Source organism: Castor canadensis, chromosome 13, assembly GCF_047511655.1.
Source record: "Castor canadensis chromosome 13, mCasCan1.hap1v2, whole genome shotgun sequence".
In the NCBI taxonomy this organism is placed as follows: Eukaryota; Metazoa; Chordata; class Mammalia; order Rodentia; family Castoridae; genus Castor; species Castor canadensis.
Window position 1 is genome coordinate 49,504,459 of NC_133398.1, and position 15,024 is coordinate 49,519,482.

The 15,024-nt window shown below is 37.9% G+C and overlaps 1 protein-coding gene across 2 annotated transcripts; it reads right to left on the reverse strand.

Annotated features, from left to right (window-relative positions):
- Positions 1-2,282: 2,282 nt before the first annotated feature.
- On the reverse strand, positions 2,283-13,256 carry Dmrta1 (DMRT like family A1). Of its 2 annotated transcripts, XM_074051710.1 has the most exons (3): positions 12,414-13,256; positions 8,285-8,821; positions 2,283-3,305 (listed from the first exon to the last, which is right to left on the reverse strand). In XM_074051710.1, the coding sequence occupies exons 1-3, from the start codon at positions 13,036-13,038 to the stop codon at positions 3,259-3,261; spliced, it is 1,209 nt and encodes a 402-aa protein (XP_073907811.1). In that variant the 5' UTR covers positions 13,039-13,256; the 3' UTR covers positions 2,283-3,258. The 2 variants fall into 2 exon arrangements, with proteins under 2 accessions (XP_073907811.1, XP_020043618.2); XM_020188029.2 differs by lacking the exon at positions 2,283-3,305 and having other exon boundaries at positions 7,548-8,821.
- Between the last annotated feature and the right edge of the window lie 1,768 nt (positions 13,257-15,024).

The window sequence follows — 15,024 nt, forward strand, 5'->3', positions numbered from 1 at the left end:
AAACAGCAAATAGAAGATGGACATGAATTCTACTTGAGCTGAAGCAGTAAGTAGAATGATTTGACTATAGAGATGTTTAGTATTGGCCAAATGAGTCACTGTATATATAGGGTTAAAAGAGATGGACAATTTGCTAGAGTCATGCTTGATTTACATAAATGGAAAAGCAATAGGTGTAATGTAACTATGTCTGTTTTGAATTAACAAAATAGAATGTTGTGGTCACTCAACAGATCTCTAGACTTGGAGCTGTTTATAGACCTCTTACAGAAAGGGAACATGGATCCCCTCAAGTAGAAACCCTGCTATACTTTCAGTGATTTATACTTTAAATATTCCTCCTAGGTTTTTCTGAGAAGATCTAAACCAATTTATCAGGTGACAATACATTGGGAAAATGGGGGAATCATTTTTTAGTGTTCCCTAGATAATAGCTATTATAGTTTGAATATAAAATGTTCCCCCACAGGATCATGTACTGAGGGTTTAGTTGCCAGATGAGGGACTTTTGGAAAGTGATTGGATCCTAAGATCTCGAACCTAATCAATGGAATAGTCTTTTGATAGACTCATAATATGATGGCATTATTGGGACATAGTAAAGCGTAGGAGCTGGGGTCTGGTTGGAGAAAGTAGGTCGCTGGGTGGGGAGGCTATCTTGGAAGGCTATCTTGTTTAGGCTGTTCCTATCAGTCCCTGTCTCTGCCTCATGCTCTCCATGAGGTGAGCAACTCTGCACTATTATATGCTCCTCACCAGGAGCTTTACCTTATCACACTGAGTCCAGAAGCAATGGAGTAAAGTGACCATGGACTGAAACTGTCAGCCAACATAAATCCTTCCTCCCTCATTTATGTCAGGTATTCTGTCATAGCAGAAAATTGACTGACAGTGACTATTCCCTGGTAATCCTAAATTGCCACTGTGGTCAACCAGGATGAATAATACTTGAGGAGGAGAGTAAGGGTTCATCATAAAAGGCATTTTGGCTCAGGTCTGTCTCACAGTAAATCCAACTGGTTTCCAAAATTATGTCATGTTTATTTCCTCATTTCTGGAAGGCATAGTTGGAAGAGACATACTCAACAACTGGCAGAATCCCCTCATTGGATCCCTAGCCATGACTGAATGAAGAGCTATTACACTATGTCAAATGGAGGATTTTATAACTTATACTCCATACCAAAGTAATGAAACAAAAACATATCACTTTCTTAGAGAGACTGCTAACGTTTGTGGCAAGAACAAGGAATGAGAGGCTCCTACCACATTCCCATTTAACATTTCTTGGCCTTTAGAGAATGGAGGTAAGTCTTGAATAATGACAATGTACTAGCATAAGTTTAATTAGGTATCAATGAAGACTACAGCTGTGTTTTCAGATTGGTCCCTATGTTGGAACATATCAATACAGCTTCTTCTGTTTTTCTTTTTTTAGGTTATTAATATCTTAAACATTTTTTTCTCTTACTTACTAGTAAGAATCACCAGATGCAGTAACACACTTTAGAGCCCCTCTTTAGGTATATAAATCCTGCAGCCCTCTGCCATAATATAGTCCACCTGAAACTTGTTTGCATCCCCACTCTAGAGTATGTCAAGAGAAATCCCAGCATAGAAGATATCATACTTCACCTTCAAGCAGAGTAAGAGTATAAAGAGGGAAAAAGGGGGTGAGGGGAAGTGAGCCGAAGAAGCAAAGAGAATAAGAGGGTTTTTTTTTTAAAGATGGTATTATGCTCATTAAACCTGCAAGTGGAAAGTAGAAAATACTCTAGATATCTTGTTAAGAAACATGTATATCAGCTGGGCACCAGTGGTTCACACCTGTAATCCTAGTTACAGGATTACAGAGATCAGGAGAATTGTGGTGTGAAGCTAGCCCTGAGCAAATAGTTCACTAGACCTATCTCAAACTAAAACATCATTTTAAAAAAGGGTGATGCGGTGGCTCAAGTGGTAAGAGCATCTACCTAGCAATCACAAGACCCTGAGTTCAAACGCCAATAGAACCAAAAAAAAACAAAGTAAAAGAAGAAAATTATGCAGGCCAAAGTTCAAAAATTAAGCCCTATAAAAATTCAAAGATGTCAAATCTGTGAAATTTTTATGAATCTAGTGAGCTGTCATTTCTGAGGCTGAACACAAGGAGGTTTTTGCAACAGAATCAGGCTGCCATTGAACCTGTCTTGACTCTTAGAGCATGTAAGTCAGTAAATCTACTAGTACTTAAAGTGTCTATGGCAATTAAGTATCCTAACATATGGGCACTTATAGATAAATCACAGTGTACCTGTCTTGGACTTTGGAGAAGTGTGCTGATTTTTTTTGTACTGAAATTTATTCTACTTTTTAAAAAAGAGCTTCTTCCTTGTTAATGTGTCTTACTATAGTCCTAATAATTAGTATTACCATCAAATAACCATGTGGTACTAAGTACTGATATTGACAGGGGTCATTTGTCTCACCATTACTCATGGAGCAGTACTCTATCTAATAGAAGAAATAGATCTGTTTTTCACCATGGATTTAGAAGTCACAAATACATTGTATAAAATGTGGCTAACATTCCCATGGCTGTTATTCCTGCCACATTGCTTTCTGTCTTTCATGGGGAGTTTTCTGTGACAGAAGGATGAAGAAGAACAATTCAATCTTTGTTCACAGATGTTTGTGCACACTATGCTGGATCTATCTGAAATGGATGACTGCAGCATATAGATGTGGCCTGGAAGGATAGTGGTGAGGACATCATTCCAACTGGAAGAACTTAATCTATACACTTGATTGTTTATTTTGCTTGGAAGAATAGATGGATAGAAGAACTTACATAGAATGAGGCATGAGCAGTAGACAACACTTTAACTGGATAGCTAGCACTTGGTTGGGGGGGTATGACTGGAAAATCAGTAATAAGGTCTAGAGAAAAGAATGGGGAAAAACTTCTCCAAATCAGCACAAAATATAGGAATGTTTTGGCCCATATACTCACTGAAAAGCAAACTCTGAAGAGGAATTTCTCAGTAATCATATGCACAGGGTGACCTATTCCTTATATTCTTAATTGTCCAATTGGCTCATGAAGATAATGATCATGGAAGCAGAGATGGAGCTTATGCATGAGCTTAGCAACATGGATTTCCATTTTACAAGGCCAGTTTGGCTAGACCCAAGTTGGCCAAGAGCAAAGACCAAACAGAGGTCCTGAAATGGCACTATTCCCTGAGGAAATTAGCCAGCCACTTGGCAACAGGTTGATTACATTGGATCACTTCCATCATTGTAGGAGCAGCTCTTTGTTCTCACTGGGAAAAGAAAACATAAAAATAAGTTAAAATAAAACTTGTCTTGCCTGTTGTAGTTTTGCCTTTTCTACCTTTAGTGTTTCTGCTAAAACCACCATCTGTGGGTTTACAGAATGTCTTATCACCTTCATGGTATTCTCTACAACATTACTTCTGGCAAAGAAACTCATTTTATAACAAGTAAAGTCAAACATTGGGCTCATGCCTGGGGAACTCACTGGTATTATGTTCCCCTCATCCTGAAACAGCTGGTCTAGTAAAATTATGCAATAGCCTATGGAAGGCTCAGTTATGGCATCAACTGGTGAAAGCACTTTATAGGGCTGGATTCATATCTTCTTGGGTATAAGATATGTTCTGGGTTACTTGTAAACATGTAGTGATATTTTTCCTATGCTCAAGATTCACTAGTACTGGAAGCACAGAATAGATGTGGGAATGGCATCTTACATAGTAATCATTATTCACTAGTAATACTTTTGTTTCCTTTCCCTACAACTTTTTGCTTTTTTTTTTTTTGGCTTATAGGTATTATTTCCCTAAGAATAAACAGTTCCATAAGACAATCACCCAATTTCTAGACTGTCCTGTCTTTTCCTTACTACCATTCAACTTTTCATACTGACTTCGTTTACCCTATGCCAGACACCTGCTCCAGACTCACGGAGTTCGTACATATGTGGAGGCTCTAGCACCTTTGAGACTGCTTACCACCCCTACCTGGGAAAGCAGGTGAGTAACAGGACATGCTGAGTTTCATAATTACTTGAACGATCTCACTTGCCCACAGTGCTTTAGGAAAATTAGTGACTCTTGCATCTGCCAGTTTCTCTCTGCCAGACTGTCAAATCCAAGCTCCTCCTCTCTGGTTGTTCAAATTTCTATTAACTCCCTAGTTGCACAAATTCTTAAAGGGACTCTGTTTTCCTGACTAAATCCTTACTGATAAAGGTAGCATGAACCCAAAACTGTGGTTTTGCTGTTCATTTTCTTCACAAAGCCCTTAAGAGAATCTGAAACAGATATAATAGTATGTTATTAAAGTGCAGCTCACCTATGAAATAAGAAAACAAACAGGAAGTGTGGAACTAAGCCTGGATGCTCCCCTAGTAATAGCTGCCCTTTGGGTTCCACACTCACTAAGTGGAATAAATACAATTACAATGTTCTTGTTGAGAGACTGTCACCAGGGGGGCAGAGATAATATCTTAATACAAAACAACAACAGTGAGAGTTATTTATTTAGTATATAAGCATTTCTGTTCTCTGCAGTTTATTCAAACTACCTTTTATTTCCATGAATCTTACAGATTAAATAATATTATCCTTGTTTTGCTGAAAAGAAACAAATGTCCAGAGAGGGTAAGTAACCTATCCAAGTTGTACCCTCCCCCCCCCCCCCCCAATAAATCCATCCTAGGTCTCAATTCCAAACTAACTGTCCTTTCTAGGAACATTGTAATGGTGTGAACTTCATAGAAATTTCATCAAAGTTTGTTTTATTTTGGTGCTCTTCCATGTCCTCTTTGAGCCCTCTTCTTCCTAATACCTGAATACCTATGCTAACCTCTGCCAGTCTAAATCCGTTGTAAATCGTGCACTGTGTTCCATTTCTTCCTTCTTTAGCTCCTCCCAGGAGGCTATCACATTCAAAACAGTTCTGATAAGCAAAACTGCACTCTGTTTTATTGACAAGTGGTGGCTGGATATTTTCATATTTATGGTCTTTGAGTTGGAACTTATATTTATTTATTTAACAGATATTTACCGTGTTTCTGATTAGCTTACAAATGATTTAGTCTCAGTACTGAAGCAGTAATGAAAAATCCCATCAGTCAGGGCTCTGGTAATTTCTACATGGTATTTTCAATGGGAAGAGGATTGTACAAGGCAACCATACCACTGTTGGATGATTATTATCTATGAAAAAGCCATTCCTTTCATTCTGAATTCTCCATGAAATTTTTACCTTATATGTTCTCCACATTGTATGGAATAATCTCAATTCATTTTGGTCACATGCTAGCTCTTACAATGTTTACTCTTCTTTCTTCTTACTCCTAATTAGTGGCTTAGAAGTTCAGGCCTCAATAGCATCCATGGGTATATGTCAAGATTATGAAGAACCCACTCATATTGCAACACTGTCAAATGGTTCCATCTTTGGTTGGGAGGTCATTTTTGTATACATAGCACTATAGACTGTAAGCAACATGAGTCTAGGTTTTGTGTCTTAGTCATCCCTATCCCTTGCATAGCACAAAACAGTGCTTAAAAATAGCTGTTGAATTAATTGCTAATCTAATATTTCCTTTTACCATTAATTTATTTCAGTCTATGAAAAAAAGCTATTATTTACCACCAATTATATATTAGACACCATGCAAAACAGACAGGAATCCTTCCACCTAGTAGTCTGAATTACTGAGATAAGAAACTCCCCTTCTGATGACTCATACTATTGACCTTGGGGCTGACAACACTACTGGTGAGCCTCCATTTCCTCACATTCAATTTAGCAGGTGGACAAATAACCTATCCCATAAGATTAGGTTCCAAATGTATTATAAAGAATATAGAATACATAATGCATTGTGTAAATTAACTTAATTATGTAACTAATTTTATAATTTAAGATAATAAAATTATTCATATATTTTTAATGTTGACCCAAATGGCTGTTCTTCTCAGATCAAAAGCAAGTCAGTTTCTCTAATGGATGCATTCACACCATTATGTAAACTACATAAAGAATCTAGCAACTAGAATTATTGTACTTTTAATACAAATCTCTACAGCACAACTTTCTGTAGAGAACAATATTTTACATGTGACATCCTCTATAGATCTAGTGCATTTCAAAAAACAGTATTCATTAAATGGATTCATGCAATAGAAATAATTTAAGAATCACCAAGGATTCTAACCTGAGTAGCATTTAGGAGATGCAAGAATCCCATGAAATTGTACAAAAACCTGTGTGTCTGCAGACCACTTTGTAGAGCTCTTTGGTTCTCAGAAAGACCTACCATGCAAAACCATTTCTTCAACCTCGTATATGCTAGCTGAATATCAACTACTTTCCAGGCATTGTTCTGTAGTTTAGGCTCAGAATGTAAAAGGTTTTTACAATGTGTGAGTATTGAGTGCATCAAAAAAATTTAGAATCTTTGTTCTCACATTTACACCTTTAAAATTAATGTATAATCATTAAACATATTTGCATCCTAAACAGCACCAGATACTCTTTAGTAACTTAATAAGACATCTTCTGGTATAATATGCTATAGAAATATATTCTGACTGCCTTCATGGAAAAGACGCACATACATTACATACATGCTATTCAAGAAAGTTTTAGTGAATCGTTTCTCAAATTGTTTATAAAATATCTCTAATTCATATACAACTGAGTTTTCATTTATCCCTAACAATAACAATGAAGCTACTGTCCTTCAAAAAATGACGACATATGAGGAAAACTTCATAAAATGATACTGTAGGCAGCTTCTTCCAGGACTTCCCACTGACCTAAACAGACGAATAGCTGAGAAAGGCTTCCAAATGCTCCAGATGGAGAAAAAATGTATTTTTAAAACCTCAAAAATTTAATGGTAATTCACTCCTTTGGAAATCTTTATTTCTTTTCAATCCATTAAACATAATTTCTATAGAATCGATCTATATTTGTCTGAGCAACTCATTCAGTTTTCTGAATAAGATTATTTTTACCTTTGAGAATATTCAGGTGCTGTACTCTTATCTCAAACGGAAAGAGATATTTCCCCAGAAACAAGCATAAACACACCCAAAGATTAAACTCATCATCCAGAGTAGAAATTCACTTAACAATAAGAAAATGTTAATGCAGCATGATCCAAAATGGTTATTCCAAAAAAATTATTAGCTTATAAAAGTGAGTAATCATGTGTTTCTAATTCACTCTGCAGAACTGAGTTGCAATTAGTGATAATTACCAGAAGATGGCGCAGTATTGTTTCCTAAGAATTACTTAATAGGCCTTGCTTAATTCACAATGTTAATTTTAAGAATTTTTTGGCATTTGTCTTTATAAATGGCAAATAAGAGTGAAAAATAAAACATACCCAAAGTAAAGAATTCAAATTTCTCAGTTTTATTACTACTAATCTTCAAATAAAATATTCTTAAAATACATTGAATATCTTTTTTTTGTTCTCTTGTGAATAAAGGAACAAGAAGAAAACGTTTTAGGATGAGAATTAATTCAATTTTTAAAATTCTGCCTTTTGGTTAATTTTGTTATATTATGTGGGATTGTTTTTTACAACCATAAACATTTTACAACTATAAAATCAACTTTTCAATAATATAAAAACAATATGGTTTTAAAATAGAAACTGTTAAAAATGATAATTTAAGGAAATCATTCATTAAAATAAAACTATTTCTTGAAATAGCTTTATTAAAGGCACAGATAATGCTCAGATACTTCTTTCACTTAAATGCTAATGAAGAGTCTTCAAATCTAAAGTCTACTATATTGCTTGTAAAAATATAGCATTTTAAGGCCTAATAATCCCTCATATAGATTTATTCTCCCCCCCACCGACCGTATGTATGTATGTGTGTGTGTGTGTGTGTGTGTGTGTTGCATAGTTCTAGAAATACTCTGAAATGAGAGAATGGGTGGACACATTAAAGACTGTCCTGATTGGGTCCGAAATACAGTCTACCACCAGTTAAGTTTTTACTGGGAAAGTAAGAAGAATCCCTAATCATCCCTGAAAAGGCATAATCCAAAGATGGCCGAAAAGGCAATGCTGGAACCAACCCAGGTGTTAGGTAGGGAGACATAAAACCAGATAGCCCTCTTCCCGGAGAAGAATATGCCAGACGTAATGAACTAAAAGCTAGTGTAGGATTTAAGCTGTAGAGACCTGAATCACCTCGGTATGGAGCAGACGTGGTTTGAAGAGGAGAGAACGCTGATTTATTACCTAAAGTTCCAAAAGCAATTCCAGCTAGATTAAAACTCGAAGCTCTCTGAAAGGATGTATTTTCCAACTCTCTGGAGTTTACTACATCTCTGGAGTCTGGCTTGTGTTCTTTCCCATTTAAGACCTGCTCGATGGCTTGGACAACATCCCCTTTGCAGAACTGTAGAATGCCTTCTAGCCGGCTGCGTTTGTAACTTGGGAAAATTTTGGTAAGAATACCAAGAGGGTCTCTTGGTGTTGAGGACGCTGTGGGAAGGCTGGTTCTGGTAGTAATACCATCTCTGGTCCACTCACTTTCATTTCCTGATTCTAGATCAGAGGATGATAAGGACCTGGGACTGTCTTCACCTGCTGATTGCTCCCCAGGGTAAGGAGATGGGATGCTATCAAGTGTGTTTGAAGTTTCTGAAACAGATGACCTGCTGCTTTGTTTCTCAACGACACCATTAGACTTAGGAGATGATCTCAGAGAAGGTTGTTTAGGGACTGACTCTTCTTGTCCACTCTGGTATGAGACACATTTACTCTCTTTTTGTTCTGCACAAGAGAAAAATAAAAAAGAAACAAATTTAGGGGCAACTTGCCAGAACCTAGTGCTAGATAAAACAATTCACTTCTAATATATTAGTAATATGTATTCACATTAAAACATTCTAATGAACAACTCAAATTTAAAGATCATTCAGAATCTATACATACAACATGTAAATGCAGTAGTATTTAGGAATCAGAAGAAGAGAATCATAATCAATATCACACATTGTTTGCCACATCTTGGTGATTTGGGATTTTCTTACACATTACTCAAGTTTTGTTGTTATCTAAGTGAGGGTCCTTTTTTTCCCCCACAATGGTACTCTGTCAAAATAAATAAGTAAAATAGTTAGGCTTAGATAAGAATTCAAGGTAAAATGAATAATCTTAATTTGAAAGTAAATATTCTATGTAAACACTAATCTTAAATTTCAATAACTAATTTTTGTGCTTGCATTTCAGATTTCAAGTAAGTTACCTTAATAAAGTGGGCAGAGAACAGAATTGTTAATTTCACTTCAAATTTAAAGCAGCGATGACTCCTGTATCAATTCAACTCACACTAGACTTGCCTATTTGATTTTATGTGAGCAATAATAAAGACTTGGTATTTTTCCTACTCCTTTGTAAACATCAATTTTCATGTTCAATCCCTAGGAAATATGAAGAAAAGAGTTTTAAATCAAATTGTTTTTAAAAGAAAATTATAAATTGCCCTTTTGTGATCCCTTTGGAGCCTCCAAGTGTCTTGTAAAAACAACATTAATTTGCTTCAATCACTATCCTCTCTCTAATATGAAATATTAAAAATATTTTTAACATTTCCAAAATATTTTTACAGAAAATCTGATTTTTCTACCTTAACATGTTGAACACATGAAACCAATAAGAATACTTCAATAGTCTTTTGCCAAGCTAATACCAAGAAAATAATAACAATGTACACATCTACTAAATAAGTTCTGTTTTGGTTTGCATTTCCTCTTACCTAAAAGTAAACTGTCCAGTGCAGTATCCCATAGTACTTCTGTACAACTTTCTTTTTCTACAAGGTTTACAAATGTAACAAATATTACCTAACTCAGTGATTTACAGCCATGATTCACAACAGTCTCCTGTTTTTTCCCCAATTTTCCTGAAAGGCAGTCCTAAATTCTAAAGAAGTGTCAGATTTATTTACAAGTTAAAGTATAGTACATACAATTTAGAACTCTGAGGGTCAAAATGTTGACACTGTACCAAATTTATTATAAAAGATGTTACTACTGCAAAATTAGGAAGATTCTAGTAGTTTTAACTTTAAATGATACAATAAATTTTCAAATCCAGTTGGTCTTCCATTTCATTTTACTCACAAATATGATTCATTAAGTATGCTATGCATATCAAAACTTCACTTCCACCACAATTTATCCATAAAAATAATGTCCCATTATTACATTGCATTCATAGTGTAAATATATGTAAGGAAATACTTATTGCATAAGACTACTTAGAAAATAAGGTGACTTTAAAATACAGTAATACCATTTACTTCATCTTTCGGTCCCCTCACCTTCTATACCTTGTTTTACTTCATTAATACATTTATCATTATATATTATGCCTTTCATTGTTCTTTTATATACATAGTCTTCCTTCTTTTCAACATAAAGTTTTCTTTGGTTTTTTGGATTTTTTTTTTCTTTTTTTTTTTGATACTGGGGCTTGAACTCAGGGCCTACACCTTGAGCCACTCTACCAGCCCTTTTTTTATGAAGGCTTTTTTTTCCAGACAGGGTCTCACAGAACTATTTGCCTGGGCTGCCTTTGAACTGCGATCCTCCTAATATCTGCCTCCTGAGTAGCTAGAATTACAGGCGTGAGCCACTGGTGCCCAGCATAAAATTTTTGTTTTGTTTTGTTTGGATAGGAAAATCTTATTCACCTCTGAATCATTTTTGGTTTTTGTCTAGTGAGTGTAAATTAAATAGAATATCTTACTACATATTCTACATATCTTAGTACATAACATGTTCATGCATATTGTGTTCTAAATTGTTAGAAACCCATTGAAGTAAGCTTTCAAAATTTGGCTTGCTTTTTATGGGGAGTGAGGCGGTGGGGGGGAATCTGAAGCAAAAAATAAAGTAATTATCCCTATAAAACAAAACATTTGGACCCCCCCAAAAAAATCATATACATCACTGACATCAGCCAGATCCCATTGTCACTTTAAGGAATTCTATTTACTTCTCGTATAGCAATTTTATTAGTGACTTTTCTCACCAGTCTTCTTTGATCTTTCAAGAGAAATGTTTAAAGTCCAATTTGTCTACTGAAATAAACTAAAATGTGTCCAAAAAAGTTGACATAAGTGAACAGAAAATGATACATGTCTCATTTCAATACAGAAATGACCTTTTTCTGAAGTACCTGCTGTATGTAATCTGTTAAGGTCTGCAATCTTCACAATTTAAAGAAGGTTTCCAATTAATAATTTACTGTGTCCTTATCATATAACTTTATATGAAACAACCCATTTGGGACTTTTAAAAAATAAAATGAAATGAAATTTTCAGTGTTGGTTGGCCCTGTGAAGAACTATGAAATTCAGTAAAATACAGTGGCATTTCATTAACAAGAAGTTAATTTGGAGCAGTCTTAGTAAAAGACAGGAGATATTGGCAATTACTTTACAGTGAATAAATGACAGAAGAAAGTTAAAACTCCTTGGATAAGAAATCTCCAATATTAAACTTTGAAATTCTTATCATTGGTTTCACAAATCTAGAAAACCTAAATTTAGTTCCTGTAGGAATAACTAAAACTAAAAATACCTGAGCATTCCACACTTTTGGAAACTAACAATTGGGAGTGAAGACTTAAGGCATTAAAAAGAAAAGGAGAAAAAAAGGTGGTTTGGTAGATTTCATACTCTGCTAGTTCAAGCTGGCGCCAAGCCAAAGATTTGTCCCAGAAGCAAAGAACTCCATTCCCTACAGTCAGCGAGTTTCTCTATACAAGGCCAGAAAATACAGAGTTTGCCAACCACAGGGCCCCTCACTAAGCTTTTCGCTGAAGTCCCGCTTGAAGTTACACAAGGTTAAATCTCTTGCGCAGTCGGGTGAATTGTTTCTTGATGGTCACCCAGGGCACTCCGTCTCCTTATCTTTTCCTGTCACCTATGAGAACAAGCAGAAAGTCCTACCAAAAAGAAGATGCTTGATCATCTTGATCGTCCTTATATTCTCTCTCTCTCTCTCTCTCTCTCTCTCTCTCCTCTCTTGATGACTTTCAATCTATTGAAAGTATATCCCTTTACTAATAAACTTTAACATCATTTTCACTACTGAGAAAGGGGGAGGAGGAAAGGAGAGGGACTGAAGGAGGGAAGGAGGGAGGGAGAGAGAAAAAAAATGGAGAGAAATGGTGGGTCTCCACCACTGCCCTCCTTCATGTCGGTATTACAAAGCAGTTTCCCATAATTTACCCACTTATTTATTTATTTATGTATTTATTTTTGCCGGCCTCTAGGTCGCTGCTGCTTGTTCAAAGAGTTTTCCTCCAGAACAACCTTTTTTTTGTACAAAACGCAAACCAGAGACCAACTCACCCTGTTTGTCCTCTGCATAATCTTGCTGGAAACCCTCGAAAGCGGGGGTCGCCAGCCCACAGGCCTGTCTCAAGTTCCCCAGTCCCAGGGCAGCCGCCGCGGCATGGGGGTTCTCGGCTCTGCCGCCTCCTCCGGGCGCGGGACCCCCGGAGCCCGAGGGTTCGGGGTACAGGAGCCTCTGCAGCCCGCGAGCCTCGCTCTCCTCCTGCGCCTGCTGCCGCCGCAGCGCCACCTGAGCGGCCATGACGCGCTGGCGCTCGGCGATCAGGGTGCACTTGGCACACGCGCAGTCCCGCCAGCGGCAGAAGCGCTTGTGGCCCTTGAGCGCGGACACCACGCCATGGTTGCGACAGCGAGCACACTTAGGCGTCCGCGGGTAGCCGCAGCCCACCGCGCTCACTGCCCTCTCCAGCCCGGGGGCCGGCGGGCAGCCTGCGCTCCCCGCGGCCGCTCGCAGGAAGAAGCTGGGCGGCCGCAAGAAAGCGGGGGGACCAGACATCCCCGAGGGTACCGGCAACCCCGGCGAAGCGGGCGGTGGGGCCGCCACCATCAGCCCCGGGACCGTGTGGGGTCGGCTGCTACCGTTGGCGCTGCGGTGTCTGCTGCCACATTGTGACTGCTCCATTCCCAAGAAGTTTGTGGCGTGGAGTAGGAACCGGGAAGTGCGCGGTCCAAGGCAGATCCTGCTGGGAGGTGGGTGGAATGGAGCACCCGCCTTGGTACAACTGTCCTCCACCCACACGCGACAAATCTAAACTCTTCCCGTCCGGCGTTGCGTACCACGGCGTGCCGGTACTAAGACGCTAAGAGGCGCAGCTGCTGCAGCCTCCTAGGGTGCCTGGCGCTAAGGTAGCGCCCTGTGCGTGCTCTGCGACTTCGGAGCCCGGGAGGCGCGGCTGGAGAGGCCGCCCCGCCCACCCGGCATGCGCCCCCGGCGCTGAGGCCAGGAGTGGATCAGGGGCATAGAGTAGGGACCATCCAGGAAGAACGGGGAGAGAAACCCTAGAAACCGTCCTGATGGCCTGCTAATGCCCATTGCCCTCCCCACCCCCCAAAAAACCCCTCTACTCCCACTTTCTTCCTCCAAGAGTTCATCCACACATATTTTTATAGGTATTCGCACCCGCTTCCTTTCACTGCCCCCCTAAATTAAACGTTTGAAATTCTTTCTCCAATTCCATGCTTCTCCTCCAGCAAGTTTGAAGATCTGGATTTTGAATATTCCTTTCTGTTGCGCCAATGAAGTCTTCAAGACGCCCACGTGACCAAAGTTAGGGAGAAACGATAGGATGGAAGACAACAAAGTTGTTTTTCATTGGAAAGATGTGTTAATCTACATTGTTTTAGAACTGAGTCAAAACCGTGGAGCATTAAGGAAATTGATCCACACATCTTTCTCCTTCTGAATTTTATTTATTTACACATGCTTGTATGGATTTTGTGTACTGTATGTTTTCAATGTTGCTAAAAGTTGTTATGAATTTCTTCTCTGGAACCCATGTGTAGGCAGCAATTGTATTAAAGCTGTTTCAAAAAATATTTCACAATTCTACTGTAAAGTACTGGAGAAGGTCGTTTAGATCATTCTTTAAATATGCTACCATAAAATGCATTTTTGAAATATGCATTTAATGCCTTTAATTGTAAGAAAACAAACATCAAATTGCTTTTAAATCAGAACAGTTGAAGCTCTTCAAAATAATATCCAACTGCCTTCACAGGCAATTTATATTCTAGTCCTGAAATGTTAAGTAATCATGATTTTTTTCACCATTCTATGATACTCATGTCCGGAACAGACAGTGTCAATCAACCTGGGATTTCTCCTTCCCGCCCACTCCAAACCATCACCACCACACAGACACTCTACCACAGAGGTTTAACACACTTCTTAAGTATCAGAATAACCTAGGGAACTTTAAAAAGATATAGATATCCCTATTCATGTATTCTGATTCTTTTCATGTAAATCTTAAATTCTCAAGGTGACGATTACAGACAATCAAGACTTAAAATTACCACTCTAGAAACCCTTAACCTTTCTGGAGTCTATAATATCCATTTTTTTTCACACCTGCCTAAAATCTAGTGATTCTCTCTCTGTGGGAGGACACATATACATCTATTTATGACTTAGAACTCTGCAAATCAAGAACAGAAACAATTTCCTCAACCTACAGCAGATAGCATGATTAACTTTGAATGAATAAATGCTTACTCCCTAAGATCAGGAACAATACAAGGATATCCACTCTCACCACTTCAATTCAACATTGTACTAGAAATGCTATCCAATGCAATCAGGAAAGAAAAATAAGTTAAAAATTCATATTGGAACAGATGACATAAAATTCTCTTTATTTGCAGGTAATGTGACCCTATATTTATAAACTCTAATGAAAAAGAAACTGCAAAAGAAACTACTAAAACTAATATTTTTTTTTTGAGCTGGGTACTCAAGCCTGTAATCCTAGCTACTTGGAAGGCTGAGATCAGAAAGGATCTCAATTTAAGGTCAGCCCAGGAGAAAAAGGTTTGTGAACCCCATTTCACCACTGGGTACAGTAGTACACATTTGCCATTTCAGTGACTGCAGGATGCTTGAAATAGG

Coding starts and splice junctions, on each gene's coding strand:
- Dmrta1 (XM_020188029.2), bottom strand. CDS start 13,038: ATGGAGCAGTCACAATGTGGCAGCAGACACCGCAGCGCCAACGGTAGC. Junction 8,822..12,413: donor TTATGCAGAGGACAAACAGG/GTGAGTTGGTCT, acceptor TCTCTTGTGCAG/AACAAAAAGAGAGTAAATGT.